Here is a 21595-nt window from a genome sequence, read left to right as displayed (position 1 = left end):
TGTAGTTTTTTTGTTTTTTGGGGTTAATTGTTATCTCATTGTCGTATACACATACTCCTCCTTTTATTAAGATGCCCCCATGTCTTGTAGTTTTTATGTTTTGATGACCGGTATAGTTGTCCATTGCCATATATCCATATACTCCTGCTCAAGTTTTATTAAGATGCTTCATTAGTATGATGTCCGCAGTCTTCCTCGTTGACTAGTACCTGATCTTTAATTGGAAAATACACTATAGTTATTACAGGTTACTGGACTTCTTATTAGGACCAGAGACATTTATGCACATATGTATATATATGTCTCTGTTAGGACTGGTCAAACAAAATATTTCATGACACTATAGCATTCTTTTAAAATATTCACAACTATTTAAAAGGAAGTTCAGTGGTCGAACGTTTTTAATCATGACTGATAAAACTCTAGTCAGTAAAACTTATCCAGATTAGATATATTCAAAAGAAGCCATGTCATCATGAATGGGGTTAAATGATTAGAGAATAATGCCCTTAAAAAATGAAGATTAGAGAATAATGGGCAAAAAAATAAAGATTAGAGAAATGCGTGGTCTAAAAATATAATGAATATTGAATGATTAATGAAAGAAAACGCTAAAAATTAACTGTTAACAGAATTTCCCCTTCTTAAAATTTAAAGAAAATTATCAAAATTATCATTGTAAAAATATGATAAAAGTGAAAACAAACTTGGTAAACCTTTTTGTTGGTTTCGTGATAACAGACTATAGGATTCAGTCAATGTGAACTGGTTTCCGATACTTCTACTCGGACTTTTAATTCAGTGGCGGATCCAGAGGGGGCGTAGAGGTCGTACGCCCCCCCCCCCTTTTTGCTCGGATTTAAAAAAAAATGATTAATCAGACTATACTTCGTGAACATGGTGAACTTTGCCATTTCCCGTGTACTACGACAATTCTTGACTTATAAAGATATTTTTCGCTGGAATTTACTAATTATCAAAGTCATGTGATTCGATACATGGTGTAGTTGACCTGCAGTGCGTCTAATAAAACGTCTCTCAGTCATTTTGAAATTCAAATTACAATAACACCTTGTGTAGGCTGAGGGTGACAATCATGACACCTTCAAAGCGACAAAGGATTTAGCACGAATATATTGACTTCTATTTCACTATTCCACCAAACAGAAAGTAATGCTCTATAGACTATTACACTCTCATGAAAAAAAAGTTACACATCAATAGAATCTAACTACGGAAACATGTTTAACCCTAAACGCCCCAGCCTATTTTAAAATAATATAGCTGAATAATGATCCCCAGTCAGTATAAGCTCTATATAGATTTAAAGTCGTAAGTACGAACCATTTGATTTGAGGAGACAGTCTTAGATATTTGAGAGAAAAAAAAAATTACTCTGATTTTTGCCTTAAACAAAAATTCTAGACGTAAAAACGTAAAACAAAATTCTTGTCCACTTTTTTGCTATTAAAAACGAAAATTCCCAACAGAATTATTTAGCATTAAATGAACAATCTTGTCCACGTTTTTTGCTTTTAAAAACGAAAATTCCCAACAGAATTATTTAATAATAAAAGCGGGCCTATTTTTTTGTGGCATGCAGGGGTTTTCCTGTCTGACCGGAATGTCTGTTTCGCCGAACTGATAAATATGGAATACTTTTTTCAAGACCAGACTGCAACCTGCCTGCTGGGTGTGGCCTTTATGTCTTCATTTTTCAGCGGGCATTCATAAATTCGTTGTCATTTCAGACTCATTCTTAGCCTTTGATTGATTTGGAACCCTTTACTTCCCTTAATGTTGTTGGGTGAAACGTATCAACCAAACAGTTGGATAAGAATTGCTTGTTTGTCTTTTTTAACTCGTGTCGGTCTTATTCCAAATTCAATCGAATAGCCCAGCGTATATCTTGTTAACAAAAAGAACTCTGTGAGGTTATTTTAACTTAACTTACGACAAACGTGCGAAAATTTTCCATGCCTTTGTTTTACTGACAAATCACACATTAAATGTAGCAGTACATAGCTCTTGGATCCAAACTATCATTTAAGATTAGAAATTAATAGGAAGATACAGCATCTAAATGATGACCAACCCTTACACCTGACCAGCAACTACAAAATATGCATGCCCCACACCAGGAACCGTTTAAAAAGTGCATATTTCACTGATTTTATGTTTTTAGTCCTAAAAAGGGGCCAAAAAATAATTTCGCCTCGCTCCGTTCGGCTATCTTTACAAACTACGGCCCCTCTTTAAAAAAAAACTGAATCCGCCCCTGTTTCTAGCTAACTATGCGATTGGCTTTTGCTCATTGTTGAATGCCGTATAGTGACCTATAGTTGTTAATTTCTGTGTCATTTGGTCTCTTTGAAGAGTTGTCTCATTGGCAATTACACCACATCTTCATATATATGTAGTCAAAATCACTGGAAAGAACTGATGAAAACTTGGACTTGTTACTTCAAGGATCTAACACTTTAATCATGCAGAACAATACCGTGCCATCAACACGTCATTGTTGAGAAACAAATGAAAGCATTGCTGTTGTTTGGAAATCACCGTTCTCATTCATTTGAAAGAATGTTTTTTTAAAGATTAAAGAAAACTGGGGAAAAAAATAGAGACTCAAAATAATGCGTAAAAAACTCGGGGTAAAAAATCACTTTTAAAGAATTCAATAGACTTATTTTTTTTAAGATTAGAGAAAAAAGGGGTGAAAATTAAATGTTTACAGAATAACAGACCCCCCCCCCCCCCCCCATTCAGACCCTCATGAATTTTTACAATTCTAAGACTGTGACAAGTTATACTCGGAGACATATAATACAATAATTGTAACATTTTAAATATATATAGATTATGTCTCTGAGGCCGGAAAGTGCCTGTCAGTGAAAATTCGTTTAAAAGTAATAATTATTCCTTTTGTTTTAATCTTAAATTCAATAAGGGGCTTATTATTCTTAGATTTAATCAATCAATTAAAATGTTTTCGTGGATACTTTTAGTTTAAACATCTAGTTTCGGATTCGTCAAAATTCCAATACAAGTTAATTTTAAAAATTATTCCGGGAAGAACACTTGATTATCGTTCGTTGTTAATAGAGGGCGCTGCATTTAAACATCGCTTGACTCGAACAATGGCCTCACAACACAGCAAGAAAAGAGTCTGTTATTATTACGATGGTATGTTCATAAACAATATTTTAGTTTCTGACCTCTCAAATATATCGATTGTTTCTTTAAGGGGACTGAAAGTGGCACTATACTCACTAAATAGGAAAAATTTTGGTTGGAAGCGTCCATTCCCCCTATGCAGGCCCCAAAAAGCCGCACACGTTTGGATGAAAAAATCAGAAAGATGGTATTGTTCAATCATTTTTTATGTTAATTTATGATGAAAACCATATTGTTATTGTTTTAGTATAGTTCCAAATTAATTTCTTGCAGAAAAACACTAATTACACAAAATCGCGCCTATTTCCTTTGAAAAACTATGGAAGCCCATTTTCCCATGCTCGGCGTACGAAAGTAACAATTTTTTAAAAACACTTTTTTTCAGTTAAAAATAGTTTTTGTCTTTATTATTCAAGGGAAAGAGCATTTTTCAACCCTTATGATATGAAACAATCATTGTATTACTTATATTATCAATAGTTTTGAACTTGCTGATAAAACATTAAAATTCAATCTATGGAAGCCCATTTTTCTTTTATATTTTATGCTGCCAAAGGACAAAGGATTGTGAAACTAAAATAAATTATGCAATGTCATTGTCTCCTCAAATTATTTTTAAGGGAAAGGGGGGTGATTTTTCATTTCAAATATGAATTTTTATATTTTTTTAACTCCAGTAGCTAATAATATGATTTTGGAGAATTATTGTAAGCTGAAATAGAGGCTTGTTAATCAGATTAGAAATTTATATGAAAAAATGAAACATAAGATAATATTTTGTTTTACTTTATACAAGTATTTCCTTTTAACAGTTAAACTGTAAGTCTAAAATAAATGATGAGGCTTTGAATAAGTAGCTAGATGACAGGTATTAATTTTGTCAGAACTATGTTTAAGATGTCCAAAGTGATGAGTTGGTTTGCTGAATTTTTCAAATAATTCTTAGGGCAGAGCTCCAGATAAGAATTCACAAATTGGGGTTTTTACCCACCATTTTCTTATATAATTGGGTGATAAAGTTTTTTAATTGCATTATCAATTCCAATTCACCCCTCAGGTTAATATCAAATTGGGGTTTTCACCACCAAGCTCCTTAATGAATTGGGTTTTTTCATCGACACAATATTGAATATTTAGGCAATATCAACCCCAATTGTTTTCCATCTTAAATATGTTTCTTTCTTTGTTTAGCTGTTTTATTTGGTTTGAGATTATGGTTAGGGTTAGCTGTTTTATTTGGTTTATTCACTGAGGAGCAATTGTAGGTTTAAATTGTGTCCCGTTTCAAACCTTTTGCCAGTTTTGTATTTTCTCACAAAAACAGATATGTGTATTCACAGGCACTCGTCTTATACCTTCATATAATAAATTCTGAGACCATGCAGTGCCTGATCAGTGCCTGTGTGCATGGTATGTGTATTCATTAATTAACCGTAAAATTAATAAAAAATAGTATATAAACTCTAATTATACTTGAATGATTTTGTTTTATTCAATTTACATAAATCTGGGTTTAGTTGTCTATTATTTAGAACTTTTGGTTTCTGATGCTTTATCATTTCATAATTGATTTGGCCTTTCACTTTTTTCAACTGATTTCGATTTTGATGAAACCCCGTGTTTATTAGCAAATGTTCTCGTTATGGAACGTAACACACGCCCGTGCATTTGATGGACGCTTCCTTAAAACACTGGATGAGTCTTGTTATCATCATAACTTTCCCTCAGCTTTTCAAAAGAAGCCGTAAACAAGCTTCTATGAAATATTTTTACCGGACATTCTCTTTCGTTTTAATTCAATGTATGTAATGATAAATCCCGAGCAATGGAAAAAATTATGACTACATGATAAACGCCGAGAAGATCGATGTTTACAAAAACATGTGTGCCTATTGAGCAAGGGAAAACTCAAACAGGGACCCATTTCAGGTACTTGATGCAGGGATCTATATTTAGAACGACAGGAAATTTCCAATTATAAATATTATAAAAATAGTTTACGCGACGACTTTAAACAGATAAGGGTAAATAACGCAAACGGTAGTCAATAAAAGGGTTGAGAACTCATGGTTTTGGCATATAATTGGGTTTTCCGTTGAATTAATTGGGTTGTTGAACCCTGCAATGGACAATTGCATTGGGTTTTCTAATATTTGTATTGCGTGATCACGCAAATACGCAGCTTATCTGGAGCTCTGCTTAGGGAAAACCATGCTCTAGCTTTTTTTAATGTTTTGAGTTTTGAATAACCAATCTAATATTCTGATACCAAGTCTGAACCACTAAAATCTTTATTCAGTTTCTCAGGTGAAATCATAATTGAATAATTGATATTTCCTTTGAATAGGAGACATTGGAAATTACTACTATGGCCAAGGTCATCCCATGAAGCCACACAGGATACGTATGACACACAACCTTATACTTAATTATGGACTTTATAGGAAGATGGAAATTTATGTAAGTACAAGTATAAATAATGTTAATCAATACAATTTCTGCAGCAGTCCCTAAAGTGTTGTTGTTATAAGAGTCGCTACAAGTATAAATAATATTATCATGATTATATTCCAAACTTTTTTTTCCCTTTCCTTCAAAACTATCTTCATGATGTGTTGTAAATAGTATTGTATTGTGCACTTAATTCATTTGACCTAGTTCATTAATATTTTGGTGGATCACATTGTGACCCACAATCTTCTCAGCTATTTTTCTCAGAGCATTGGTGCGTTAATTGATGACTATGTAGTTTTCATATTAAAGTAAAGAGATGCAGATCTAGAAAAGTATTTTTTTTATAAATTATTATTTTTCAACAGAGACCACACAAAGCCACACAAGAAGAAATGACCAAGTTCCACAGTGATGACTACATCAAGTTTTTACGGAGTATAAGACCAGATAACATGTCCGACTACAACAAACAGATGCAGAGATGTAATAATATATATAATGTTATCTAATTCATCTCTCTAAAGTAACATCTCCACAGTATAAAATTGAGAATGGAAATGGGGAATGTGCCAAAGCAACAACAACCCGACCATAGAGCTGACAACAACAGTATAGCCTTTTAAAGCTAATGCAGCAAAAAGCAAGCATCAATCAATTCAAAAATCGTCTTTTAATGCAATGCTTAAAATAAGTTGTATCAGTTCAAGAGTTATGTTCCTTTACAAATGAAAGAAATGCTGAATTTCTCGTTTCTATTCTTTTACTTAAAGTTTGCCTTAACCAAATGTTATGAAACTTATACCCAACGCTTTTGACCACAAAAATCAGATATAGCACAAAGGAGTATGTTCAGTAAGGGCCATATTTGGCTCCAGTTATAAAGTTCAAAATTACAAAATAAAAATGTTTTAAGTTGACCTAAAGGCTTGTCAGAAAGTTAGATAGAACTGTCTTTGTCAAATTTTTATTTTAAAGCCTTGATTTTTATACTCCAAATTGATGAAGCTGAGATATTTTTACAAAATTTGACAATATCAGTTGGATTTCACCCAAATTTAGAACCAGGAAACATAGAGCGCAGGCGTCAACAAACTAAATATTGAAGCAAGACGTGTAAAATGTCTTTACAAACATTAAATTTACCTTAACAAATCTTTGTTGTCGACTTATTGCGCTCTATGATTTTTGTACAATAATTGTTGGAAATTTGACCATTTTCATTGAATTTTTCATGGAAAATCAAATGAGTACTATTTATCACGTCATAAATAAAACGCAGGAAAAGTAAATTTTCAACAAAGTGTCTTATTTCTGATCTAGTCAATGTATTTGCTATGATTCATTGCGATTTGGTCAATAAATCCTAATTTGAAATAAAAGCAACAAAAAAGGGGCCATTTTAGGGCCCTACCGAAACCTACTCCTTTGGGCAGTGTCACTTTTTACAGTTCTTGAGTTTATTTGTCCCTTAAGAATATTATGTGCAAGTCAGTGCATTATCTGTGTCCCATGGTAGTGAAACATTCACCATTTATCCATCATGTCCATACTTGTTAAAGTTTTACTATTAACAAATTAAATTTTGAATGACAAAGAATAATAAAATCTTCAACTAAAACTATAAATATATGTGTGAATAACAAAGTTAGCAAGTAGTTTAATCGTCCGAAAAAAAAATGTGTACTAAATAGTTGCTGCTACTTCAGTGCTTATGTTTTTTTCACATGTAAATTCAAAGCTGAACATTATTGAAGGCCATAGCTAATAAGTGTGATGTAAGTTTTTATGAATACTTTCATAATACTGGTATGAAAAAGAAGATTTGGTATGATTGTCAATGAGACAACTCTCCACAAGAGACCAAATGACACAGAAATTACCACCTACGTGTATATGTCACCCTAGGGCCTTAAACAATGTAATATGTTTTAATATAACAATTAAAAATTAAATAAATGCAAATTATTGAATCTATAAATCTTTTCAGTTAATGTTGGAGAAGATTGCCCTGTATTTGATGGAATGTATGAATTCTGTCAGCTGTCAACTGGTGGCTCTGTAGGTTAGTATTATATACTCTGACTAGAACAACTTTCTTGTTTTAATATTTTTGAAAATGCAATTTAAGAAGTTCATACATTTATGCATAGTTATGTACATGTAGTCCAAGATGGCCTTGGCATGTGATTAAATATATATAAAATATGGAAATTGTCTCTCTTGACCCTGAATCTCAAGACAGAATAAACAAGGGACATTTTTGTTATGATTTTTAAAGTTTTTACAGTCAGGAGACTTACTGAAATAAGTGATTTTTAAATCACTTATTTGAGTAGCAAATTTGAAGTTTTGTCTGAAATTGTGTATTTGTAGTTTTACCAAAATTTCAAACACATAGGTTTAAATATTATCTTTTCATTAGTAAAATTGAAAAAAAATGTTTTTTTAGCTTCTTTTAAGTTGCAAGGATATGCTGGTGATGCAATCATTTAGCTGCAAATTATATTTTAGTTGAAAAATGCTGTAATATTGGCTTTACATAATGAACTGATACTTTCTTGACAGATTTTTCCCAGCAGTGGGAGTATTTTTCCTGTAAAGTTCAAGGTTTCATCTTTCAGATTATGTTATAAAATTCTACTGTTGGCGATAAAAATTTCACTGTTCAGGGGTGTTGAAATTAGTGGGGGTTATTAAAATAATGATACTTTAAGAAGTGATTTTTGGGAAGGAAATTGAGGTGTAAAACTTATTTAACAAGTGATTTTTATGTCATTATCCTAGATTCAGTACAAGGTCATCACCTGTAATGACCTGGTCATCCTAGACAACATAGATGTTGGTTCTGCTAAGTTTAGAAACATAATTTGTCCCTGGATCATTAGTATTCTATATCTAAAGCTACAGTAAAATTAAATCACTTCTTCTAGTGATTATTTTGTACTACATTTGTACTTAAATAGGTGATTCTTAAAGAAAGACAACTATTAATTTCAATTTTTATGGAAATAATGTTACTGTAATTCAGAAATTATTGCGTGCATTTATTATTGCGATATTGTCATTGTAGACTTGAATGCAATTTTAATTTTTACGATTTTCAGAAAAATCCTGTTAATTCATATAAAATATTTCAAAATGACTCAGTGATTTAGAAAATCACTCATTTAAGTAAGTCCCTTGACTGTTGTAGTTAGAAACTTGCATTTGTAGCATATGCATTTTTTTAAGATTTTATGATTTTGAATTTTAAGATTTTGAATTTAGGGCTCCAATAGGGATAGGGTTATTGTTTAATAGGAATTCTCACATAGTTTATTATCATTAAATTCAGCCAATAATGCAGTGTATACAAATTTCACTTATGGAATTATCAAATGTACACTATACAAACTATTTGTGATTGCTTACAACTAACTATATACATGTATGCTCTCAGAGGTCACTCACAGATTTATATTTTTCTGCTTACAGCTGGAGCAGTTAAATTGAACAAACAAGCAGCAGATATTGCTATTAACTGGGCTGGTGGACTTCATCATGCTAAGAAATCAGAAGCTTCAGGGTTCTGTTATGTCAATGATATTGTACTGGCTATCTTAGAATTACTTAAGTAAGTTTTGTCAAATACAACGTCGAGATATTGTACCTTGTTATTCGTTTCCACAGATGATACAAATTCTAGAGTATCAATATTATAGCTGAGTGGACTTAGAAAATGATTGATAAAAAATGAAATAATAATGTTTGGCGTTTTCTTTTTGTCAATTTGATATGAAAACAACCTTACCATAAATAAACCGTTTTGTCATAAACTAACAATGTTCAAAAAGGCAACCATAAGTCTGTATTTTTTTGGTTGAAAATGTTCATAATGTTAAAAGTATTAATAAAAAATTCTGAATATACCATTGAAATATAATTAATCAGAGCAGATTAGAACCTCATTGAGAATAACATTATACCAAGTATCAGCCACTGGAATATCAAAATAGATTGATCATTTATGTGTCATGTTTACATCTTTGTAGATATCACCAGCGTGTTCTGTATGTAGATATTGATATACATCATGGTGACGGTGTAGAAGAAGCATTTTATACAACAGATAGAGTGATGACTGTCTCGTTCCATAAATACGGGGAATATTTCCCTGGTACTGGGGACCTCAGGGTGAGTACTGACAATATTCTCCTGGTTTGACTGAATGGACATGCCAAGATGAAATTTTAACTTGCTAGCTCACAAGGTAGTACTTGCATTGTCACCAGTGACCCTGTGACCCTAATAAACACTTTAGTCTAATTCCAAGATTTGATCTTAAATGCAATGTGGAGAGCAATAATTATCAATTGTAAAGTCTGGTTTGACCAAAAATATTGATCCACCCCTTGGCACTTAAGGCAAGCATAATTCCACAAGATCAACAAGGAGGTATAAATATTGTGAATTTGGGTTTGTTTTTTAAGATTTATGTACACTTCATATATACATATTTAAAAAGTTGAATTACAATTATTACTTGTAATCCCAGTAGATATACAAGTATTGTATTGATGTGTTGCATGGTTTATTGTGTTGTCAGATATTTTTGTTAATCCAAGTTATCATTTTATATATACATTTGACAACTGTTGTAATTCTTGTTGTAGGATATAGGTGCAGGGAAAGGTAAATATTATGCTGTAAACTTTCCACTCCGAGATGGTATAGACGATGATTCATACGAGTCAATATTCAAACCAGTAAGTATACAGAAGAATTGTCTATTGTGAAGTATTTTGATACTTTATGTGCTTCTTTTTCTGGGATGTCTCTTGCTTTACTTGCTTATTTTACCTTTATTATTGTATAAAAAGTTGATGAAGTCAACTAAACCTGCTGAAATGATGAAATAATAATGATAATTTTTATGATAAAAAATTAAATTGTGATGAATTGAGCTTAGATACACAACTTTACTTGTGATCTTAAATCCTAATTGTGTCCTTAGAATATTTAAATAAAAGAAATATGGAGAAATATTTTGGGTTTTACCTTTAATTGATATAACCATTGATTACAGGTGATGACAAAGGTTATGGAGATGTACCAACCTAGTGCAATTGTACTGCAGTGTGGAGCTGATTCCCTGTCTGGTGATAGACTGGGATGTTTTAACCTTACACTGAAAGGTAAGCCAGTAACAGGTTATGTTTGGGAAAAAAAACCTAATACAAGATGTTATATTATTTTAATAAAGATAGTGACACTGGAACTTAATTGGTATTTTAAAAATCTTCAAAATAATGTTCATGTAGATTAAATACATTTTGTTGCAGCTTGTTAAAAGAAGGTCCGGTAAGGGCCAACTTTAGCCTCAAATTTCAGGTTCATCTGACGAAAGCTTTTGAACACTTTTTTAACACTTAAGTGTCTATTTTATTTAAATTAATGAGTTTATGTGAAAGATTTAAACTGATTGAGTCATTAAAAACGATCCGATTCAAGCTCAAATATGAAAAATCTACCAAATATGCAGAAAAATGTCCCTTTCTGATGGTTTTTGGTAAAAATGAAAGTGGCCGAAACTGTGTTCATCCTCAACCTTTATATATGTTATGTATTATCATCAAATACAACTTACATTTCAATATTAAGGATGAACACAGAAGTGGCCACTTTTGTTTAACACGAAAACAGTCTAGAATTTAACTAAAATGCCAGAATTATGAAGATTTCAGTAATTTAGCCTGACTTTTAGTCAGATTACTCTGACGTCCAACGGCTGTTTTGCCAGACAAGCTGGGGCCGTCAGAGCTCGTTCCATATCAAAAAGTGGATATTTGCCCACCCAAAATGGATGCGCTGCTTCAACGCTTCTGGAGCCGACTGAGGGCCTTGGAATTATATAAATCGGGCATCAATCTCTTCCTTTTTAGCTCACCTGGCCCAAAGGGCCAAGTGAGCTTTTCTCATCACTTTGCGTCCGTTGTCATCCGTCGTCGTCCTGCGTTAACTTTTACAAAAATCTTCTCCTCTGAAACTACTGGAACAAATTTAACCAAACCTGGCCACAATCATCATTGGGGCATCTAGTTTAAAAATTGTGTCCGATGACCCTGCCAACCAACCAAAATGGCCACCATGGCTAAAAATAGAACATAGGGGTAAAATGCAGTTTTTGGCCTTTAACTTAAAAACCAAAGCATTTAGAGCAAATCTGACATGGGGTAAAATTGTTTATCAGGTTAAGATCTATCTGCCCTGAAATTTTCAGATGAATCTGAAATTCTGTTGTTAGGTTGCTGCCCCTGAATTGGTAATTTTAAGGAAATTTTGTTGTTTTTGGTTATTATCTTGAATATTATTTTAGATAGAGATAAACTGTAAACAGCAATAATGTTCAGCAAAGTAAGATCTACAAATAAGTCAACATGACCAAAATGGTCAGTTGACCACTTTAAGAGTTATTGCCCTTTATAGTCAATTTTTAACCATTTTTCGTAAATCTTAGTAGTCTTTTAGAAAAATCTTCTTCTCTGAAACCACTGTGCCGAATTAATTGAAACTTGGCCACAATCATCATTGGGGTATCTAGTTTAAAAATTGTGTCCGGTGACCCGGCCAACCAACCAAGATGGCCGCCACATATAAAAATAGAACATAGGGGTAAAATGCAGTTTTTGGCTTATAACTCAAAAACCAAAGCATTAAGAGCAAATATGACAGGAAGTAAAATTGTTGATCAGGTCAAGATTTATCTTTCCTGGAATTTTCAGATGAATTTGATCATCGGTTGTAAGGTTGCTGCACCTGAATTGGTAATTTTGAGGAAATTTTGCTGTTTTTTTGTTATTATCTTGAATATTATTATAGAAAGGGATAAACTGTAAACAGCAATAATGTACAGCAAAGTAAGAACTAAAAATAAGTCAACATGACCAAAATAGTCAATTGACCCCTAAGGAGTTATTGCCCTTCATAGTCAATTTTTAATAATTTTCACTAAATTTGTAGATTTTCACTAACATTTTCCACAGAAACTACTGTTATAGATAGAGATAATTGTAAGCAGCAAAAATGTTTAGTAAAGTAAGATCTACAAACACATCACCATCACCAAAACACAATTTTGTCATGAATCCATCTGTGTACAATGTTTAATATTCACATAGACCAAGGTGAGCGACACAGGCTCTTTAGAGCCTCTAGTTCATTTATCTTTTCATACATGTAGGTTTCACCTACCTGCCAACCTTTATTTTAACAGTTTTTAGCTAAGTGAGCTTTTCTCATCACTTGGCGTCCGTCGTCTGTCGTCGTTAACTTTTACAAAAATCTTCTCCTCTGTATCACCGGGCCAAATTAAACCAAACCTGGCCACAATCATCATTGGGGTATCTAGTTTGAAGTTTGTGTTTTTTTACCCTGCCAACCATCCAAGATGGCCGCCATGGCTAAAAATAGAACATAGGGGTAAAATGCAGTTTTTGGCTTATAACTCAAAAACCAAAGCATTTAGAGCAAATCTGACATGGGGTAAAATTGTTTATCAGGTCAAGATCTATCTGCTATCAAATTTTCAGATGAATCAGACAACCCATTGTTGGGTTGCTGCCCCTAAATTGGTAATTTTAATGAAATTTTACTGTTTTTGGTTATTATCTTGAATATTATTATAGATGGAGATAAACTGTTAACAGCAACAATGTTCAACAAAGTAAGATTTACAAATAAGTCAACATGACCAAAATGGTCAGTTGACCCCTTTAGGAGTTATTGCCCTTTATAGTCAATTTTTAACAATTTTTCGTAAATATCCATGATCTTTTACAAAAATCTTCTCCTCTGAATCTACTTGGCCAAATTATTCCAAACTTGGCCACAATCATCATTGATGTATCTAGTTTAAAGTTTGTGTGTTTTGACCCGGCCAACCATCCAAGATGGCGGCCATGGCTAAAAATAGAACATAGGGGTAAAATGCAGTTTTTGGCTTATAACTCAAAAACCAAAGCATTTAGAGCAAATCTGACATGGGGTAAAATTGTTTATCAGGTCAAGATCTATCTGCTCTTAAATTTTCAGATGAATCAGACAACCCATTGTTGGGTTGCTGCCCCTAAATTGGTAATTTTAATGAAATTTTACTGTTTTTGGTTATTATCTTGTATATTATTATAGATGGAGATAAACTGTAAACAGCAATAATGTTCAGCAAAGTAAGATTTACAAATAAGTCAACATGACCAAAATGGTCAGTTGACCCCTTTAGGAGTTATTGCCCTTTATAGTCAATTTTTAACAATTTTTCGTAAATATCCATGATCTTTTACAAAAATCTTCTACTCTGAAACTACCGGGCCAAATTATTTCAAACTTGGCCACAATCATCAATGATGTATCTAGTTTAAAGTTTGTGTTTTTTTACCCGGCCAACCAACCAAGATGGCCACCACGGCTAAAAATAGAACATGGAGGTTAAATGCAGTTTTTGGTTATTACTCAAAAACCAAAGCATTTAGAGCAAATCTTATAAGGTGAAAAATTGTTTATCTGGTCAAGATCTATCTGCCCTGAAATTTTAAGATGTATGGGACAACTCGTTGTTAGGGTGCTGCCCCTAAATTGGTAGTTTTAAGGAAATTTTGCTGTTTTGGGTTATTATCTTGAATATTATTATAGATAGAGATAAACTGTAAACAGCAATAATGTACAGCAATTTAAGACTCAAAAATAAGTCAAAATGACCAAAATGGTCAATTGACCACTAAGAAGTTATTGTCCATTATAATCAATTTTTAACAATTTTCATAAAATTTGTAAATTTTTACTAACATTTTCCACTGAAACGACACGGACAAGTTCATTATAGATAGAGATAATTGTAAGCAGCAAGAATGTTCAGTAAAGTAAGATGTACAACACATCACAATCACCTAAACACAATTTTGTTTAATTCACATATACCAAGGTGAGCGACACAGTTATAGAGACCCATCCGTTTATGCATTATGCCTTTCATTTTCAAAGATTATCACGTGACCACGAGAAAACAGTGCAAATGAACATAATGTAACACCTCGTTCATTTACGATGCAAATTACCTAATTACCTATTTTTCTATATTTCAACAGTTTTTACAGAGACCCAACGTTTTATGCATTTAGAAGTATACTTAAACCAACTTATTTTCGCGGGTAAAAAAAATCGCGAATATAAATCGTCGCGAATATGTAAAACTTAGAATATTTCTTAATTAACTTCCTCACGAAATTTAATCGCCGCGAAATGGGCTAGATAGGGCTATACGCGAAATAAAGTATCCGCGAAAATAAGTTGGTTTACAGTATTTTGGGGCCAAAAGAGGTCTTACTGAACCTGTAATTTAGAGTTACTCACATTGTAATCCTTTCATTGATATCAGCATAAAGATTTCTTTTATTCAATATTCTGTCCTATCATTTATGTGCCAGTTAAAAAAAGAAGCCATGAATTGAGTCAATGTATTTTGATTGACTTTAATATATTTTAGGACATGGAAAGTGTGTAGAGTTTATGAAGAAATGGAATCTGCCTTTGTTACTACTGGGAGGTGGAGGATATACAATCAGAAATGTAGCCAGATGTTGGACATATGAGACATCATTAGCACTTGGTGCAGATGTAGCTAATGGTAAATAAAAAAAATGTGTAACACCAAACATTTCTTGAAGTTGCTTAAAGATGAAAACGTTGTAAACTGTTTTGGTCCTTGTAATCATTTAAGGTTACGATTTAGTTTAATGGAAGTAACCGGTTTGAATTTATTTAATGAAAAGAAAAGAAAAAAGAATTTATTAGACATCTGTAAATTTTGATTTGTATTTCAGAGATGCATCTGTTAAACTGCATGTGAAGAAGAAAGTGACAACTCTGATGTAGAATATCATCATATTTATTGAACTGCATGAAAACTTGATATTTTCAATTTAAACCCTTCAAACTATATTATATATTTAATACATGTACCTAACATTGAGTGGCTTTCATAAATTAAATTATTTTTGATGATTTCAGAATTGCCATACAATGATTACTTTGAATATTATGGACCAGACTTCAAATTAAATCTCAGTCCATCAAACATGGCTAACCAGAACACTGGGGAATATTTAGACAAAATCAAGTAAGTTTTAACTTCAAATTGTAATTGACTTTTATTGTAAGTTGCCTTGAATATTTAAAAAAGTTTTTTCTGCACATTGGATATAAAACAATAAAATAGTAAAACACAGTCCTTGGCATAACACTTTTTAAGCATTTTATTTGAAAATTACCGTTATGTGCGTAAACCTCATTTAATGAATTTATGATATCAACGTATGTAACATTTCCACAATTGATTAACTATTATCAATAAAAATGCAGTTAACTTACAACATGGTGTATAACTGTTGATCTTATTTTAGGACAAGATTGTTTGAAAACCTTCGGATGTTACCTCATGCTCCTGGTGTACAGATGCAAGGTAATACTTTTAACAATTACCATATTTTTGGAAATTACATTGTAAAAAAGTCTCTAACATTAAGAAAAAACCTTTCTTGTGGTTTGAACTCATGACTTTAAATTCAATTCTTTATTAAAGTAATTTTTTGGTGAATGTTGGAAAGTGAACATGACTAGCTTTATAAAGTCTCCATTTAAGAATCAGATACATCATTTGCAAAATACTATAAAAGCTAAGGCTTATGGATGTGTATTGTGTGAATGATTTGATTGATTGGTTGATTCATGTCCCTTGGCAAGTATTTCATGCATATTTTTACGAACGATGAAGCTGCTCATTTTGAAAAATATCAAGAGGTTCCAAGACTAATTTATAATTCAAAGTATTTTTTGAATCGGGGGAAAATTTAATAGAAATAACTCTTAATGTAAAGTGACCATTATAATTTTTTTTTTGAAGTTATGTAAAAAAGCTTATTCAGCAGTTCTGTTATATTTTAGCCATTCCTGAAGATGCTCTGAATGATGAAAGTAATGAAGATGAAGACAAAGATAACACTGATGAAAGAATTTCAAGTATGTTCACAAATAGTCGGATTTGTATTTATAGATTAATGAATTTCACAATCATTTAACAAATATTTAAAGAAAATAATATGCAATGGACAAAATAACAGGATAAGAAATTGTTTTGAATATCTCAAAATTGATTTTTTTTCTCTCACAAATTTAAAATAACATGTATGGTAACTTGGCTCTCAAGAACTAAATTATGAAAAATATTGAATTCACAAAAATAAGTTGTTTTATGGTAGTAGGATAGATGTTTTTCCCATCTTATGATTAGGAATATAGTTTTCAGTTTTTGGGAGTTGTAAAAGTAATAAAGGTAACTCTATCGAATTGTTTTGAATATTTTCAGTCCGAGCCAGTGACAAGAGGATAGCTTGTGATGAAGATTTCTCTGACAGTGAGGATGAGGGTGAAGGTAGCAGAAAAGATAAACAAAATTATAAACCTAAATCTAAACGACCAAGGACTGATGATGATAAAAATAACTCATCTGAGAAAGGTAAGACAAGCTAAAAATATAAACTTCTTTGCACTTATAAGTTGGAAAATGATTTATCTAAAATTGTGTAAACATTCAAGGATTGATGAATGCAAACGTAATTCATCTTAGAAAGATAAATTAAAATTCAAAAATATTTTGTTAATTTCAATCATTTGTGACCTTTTTTGAGAAAAAACACTATAAATCTAAACATGCAAGAATTGACATCAAAAATTTTGACCTGTACTTATATCTGCGAAAAGTGAACTATTATGTACTGCAGGGTTTTGAAAATATCACAGAATGTATGATAGGAAACTGAAAAATCGGTAAACTTTCACATCATCAAAATGAAAGAGGGTGTTGATTAAGGGTTTATATATCCTTGAAATTATTTGAATACCACTATTACTCAGATTGCTTTATAATATTTACTTTTTATTCTCCAGCTGAAACACAAGAAGAAAAGAAGGAAGTTAAAAAGGAAACAACAGAGACAAAAGAAGAAACAAAAGCAACACAAGAAAAAACGTAATTTATAATTTTATTTGAAGGTGTATTAGACATGATATTAAAACAGTGGTTTCTTGACAAGTAGATGTTTTAAGTTTTAGCCAGGATCTTTGAATCCTGATACAATATTTGCATACATATTTATGTTGTGTACATCATAGTTAAAAAAATAAAGATGCATACCTTATCTTGTGACACAAAGGAATTCCTTCATTTAACTGAATAACTGGACTAACAAAACTAAGTATATGTAGTATCTTTTAGACTGTTTTTATGCCCCACCTACGATAGTAGAGGGGCATTATGTTTCTGGTCTGTGGGTCTGTCCATTCATCACACTTCAGGTTAAAGTTTTTGATTAAGCTGAGGTCCAATCAATTGAAAACTTAGTACACTTGTTGCTTATGATATGATCTTTTTAATTTTAAAGCCAAATTAGACTTTTGACCCCAATTTCACGGTCCACTGAACATAGAAAATGAAAATGGGAGTTTCAGGTTAAAATTTTGGTCAAGGTAGTTTTTGATGAAGTTGAAGTCTAATCAACTTAAAACTTAGTACACATGTTTCCTATGGTATGATCTTTTTAATTTTAATGCCAAATTAGATTTTTTATCAAATTTCACGGTCCATTGAACATGCAAAATGATAGTGCGAGTGGGCAATCCATTTACTTTGGACACATTCTTGTTAATTCACCTTAAGCTATTGTGTAAATAATCTCAATGTATCTACATGTCATACCTTTTGAATTGCCCGTTCCTAACTGGGTACTTAAAATTTCAATCTCATTATTGAAAAGTTTTATTTGGATTTTTACAATTTTCTTGAATCAACCGACTTGGTAATTATTTAGCATTATCATTCAAGAAGTTTTACATAGTTAACAAATTGTCCAATTAAATGCTAATGACAAAATTATATTTCAGGGAAGAAAAAACAGAAACAGTGGACAAAAAAGGTAGGCAAAGTTAATTAAATACCATAATATCTTATTCTATATGGCAATGACCTCATGATTTAAGAGAAAATATGATGTTTTGTTATCCTGTCTGCATCAATGTATGGTGCATTTGATTAAATATATTTGAAAAGTTTTCACTGAATATTTCCAATTCATACACATTTCAAATGATCTTTTGATACATAATTATTCAGCTGTATATCTCATTCACCAGCAAGAGCTGTTTTGACTTGTTTGTCTTGAAGTCACAATGCTCAGAACTGTTTACATGTCAGATCTAGTCTTAGGCAAAATTGGAATATCTTTTCATTGCTTCCTGTTAATAGATAACCATCTTTTCTTTGCAAATCAGTTCATGTACATATAAGGTGACTTCTCAATAATCACAGCTTACCTGCAACCTTATTTACAGTAATTATCTAAAATCAATGGATTCTTACTTGTCAAATCAAAATGGCACACATAAAAACTTTGTTATAGACAAGACTTTTTTATAAGTACAAGTTGTTCTGAAAGTTTTTTTCTTCTAAGGATGAACACAAGTTTTGAAGTAAGATGTAATTTATAATGTTTACCTACACCACAATCAATGTTGAGCAATCAGTTTTAGAAAGTTTTATTTTATGAGTAGAAAGCTGGATATTTTTTTGTCAGATTTGCTAATAAATGTATTGTTTTCATTTTTAGAAAAATCTCCACCGGCCAAATCAGAAACTCCTGAATCAGCACCTAAAGAAGACACTGTTACTAAAATGGACATTTGAATCTAGGTTGTGACCAGCATTCTGTGGAGGCCATTTTCTCATCACATCATTCATCATTACATGACAGACTTATGTGCAATTTCAAATGGACAACATATAGTTCTAAAAATAGATCTGAGCTATTACGATTATTACAGGAAACAAATAACAATGAATGAAGACAAATATTTATCTACATTTTTTACTCAATTTTAATTCACCATCATGATACCTTTGTTTTTTCCATGGACTATTATGATTTAAGTATTCAAGTTCACATGCTAGCTATTAAAAGTATTTATCATCAAAATCATAAGTCCATCTTTACACGGAAATAGAAAACTGTAATTTAATATGGTCAACATTTTAATTTTATATGAATTTTGTACATGTGAAAGAAATAAATTGTACTGAACCCACTTGTCGATTTTGTTTGTGAGGAGTGTTTTATCCAATCCAAGGCATAGATTACCTTAGGCGTATTTAGCACAACCTTTTGGAATTTTTGATCCTCAATGTTCTTCAACTTTGTACTTGTTTGGCTTTATAAATATTTTGATATGAGTGTCACTGATTTATGAGTCTTATGTAGACGAAATGCACTTCTGGCATCTAAATTATAATCCTGGTACTTTTAATAACTATTATGTAATGCATTGATTTACCAATTGAAAAAAAAAACCAATCTTCATTAAATTTTTTAAAATCTGATATTTTGGTAAGAAAAGACCAATGTAGGTCACATTGACAATGTTGACTCATCAAATCCAAGTGGAGACCTTTTTACAGTATGTTGATGTAAAATGTTTTACCAAAAATAAATATTTGCTGAAAACCTGATAATCTATACATATCTGTTAAACAGATATTTTTCTTTATAACAGAAAGTCTAAGAAACTGAAAAGGTCAGGCTGATTAGTAAAGTAGGAGGTGTACAATGACATTTTGACATGAAAAATCTGCAAAAGTTGGAATGCAATCCATTCACTGGTTTAGGTGGAGTTGTGGATGGTATAAATTCACCTCTATAAATTGAATTGGAGAGGAAAATCATTCTGATCATAAAGTAAAACAGGAGGTGCTAATATTAAATAAAGATTTTGTGTCAAAGATGAATTTTAAGTTCCTGATTTGGGACATGAACAATGTGGCAGGGTTTAACATGTTTTTGAGTGCTTGACCCTTTCCCAAACGTGGAACAGTGATGTTACAGCACAACATTAGAGTAAACTCAGTAGAGTGAACATGCTCAAATGTTTGTCTGTTATAGTTATCATTGAATTCATGTTGAAAGTGTGCAATATGAAGGTTTCACTATAATATAATTTAAACATGCAACTACATGTATTAATATTCTTTGAAAATGAGGTTACTGTCAGATGAACCTTGCCAGACAGACAAGTACATTTTACAATCATCCATACAACAAATATAATAGTCCTATCTCCTATATTACCTAAAAAAAGGACCAAATCACCAAATATTAACACAGAAAAATCAGCCAATGAACCATGATTAGATCATGGTCATATAAACCCTGTCAAACATACATGTTCACCTTACAATTGTTCTATACAATAAGTATTTAAATGAATTTTTGCTTATGTTAGTAATAGATAAAACCACAAGAATAAAACATTTTCAAATAAACCATGAAAATGAGGACAAGGTCAAATGAAACCTTAAAGACTGATATGTTCACCTTAACTACAACCACTCAATACACCAAATATAGGGACCTGATTACTTATACATTGTAGTATAATAGAAATAGACCAATCCACAAAAACTTAACATTGTCCAATGAACCATAAAATTAAAATGAAACCCAACTTACAATCATTCCATAGATCAAATATAGTTGACCCATAAATACTTATATAATATCTGAGGTTCAGACCTGCTCACACAACTTTACCTTGACTACTGAATCCTCTGATCTATGATACCACATACCAAATATAGTTATCCAATTATGCATAAGTGAGTATTTCACTTAACAAACACACTTTTTTGTCAAGCAGTTACTGAAGCATGAAAATAAGATCAAGGACAATGAACATGTTATACATGGAATCTGAGTAACATAAGGTTACTCTAAACAAGGTATGAAGCATCTGTTATCCACCTTCTGTAATATAAAGCCTTAATCAAATAGTTTAAGCTGCTAGATTGTTATCCCTATTGTCTCATTCTCCAACTTTTGTAGCAGGCGAA

At 31.7% G+C, this 21595-nt stretch overlaps 1 protein-coding gene across 1 annotated transcript; it reads left to right on the top strand.

Annotated features, from left to right (window-relative positions):
* The first annotated feature begins 3026 nt into the window (after positions 1-3026).
* On the top strand, positions 3027-19797 carry LOC134686501 (probable histone deacetylase 1-B). The gene is made up of 16 exons (XM_063546172.1): positions 3027-3186; positions 5525-5637; positions 5997-6114; positions 7619-7693; positions 9106-9244; positions 9663-9804; positions 10284-10376; positions 10697-10805; positions 15149-15289; positions 15673-15781; positions 16065-16123; positions 16606-16680; positions 17027-17176; positions 17608-17689; positions 18601-18632; positions 19323-19797. Exons 1-16 carry the CDS (start codon positions 3141-3143, stop codon positions 19397-19399), a joined length of 1560 nt encoding a protein of 519 aa, XP_063402242.1. The 5' UTR covers positions 3027-3140; the 3' UTR covers positions 19400-19797.
* The last annotated feature ends 1798 nt before the right edge of the window (positions 19798-21595 follow it).

Source organism: Mytilus trossulus, chromosome 1, assembly GCF_036588685.1.
Source record: "Mytilus trossulus isolate FHL-02 chromosome 1, PNRI_Mtr1.1.1.hap1, whole genome shotgun sequence".
NCBI classification, from domain to species: Eukaryota; Metazoa; Mollusca; class Bivalvia; order Mytilida; family Mytilidae; genus Mytilus; species Mytilus trossulus.
The sequence above is the reverse complement of the archived record's forward strand: the minus strand, read 5'-3'. Positions and strand labels throughout refer to the sequence as shown.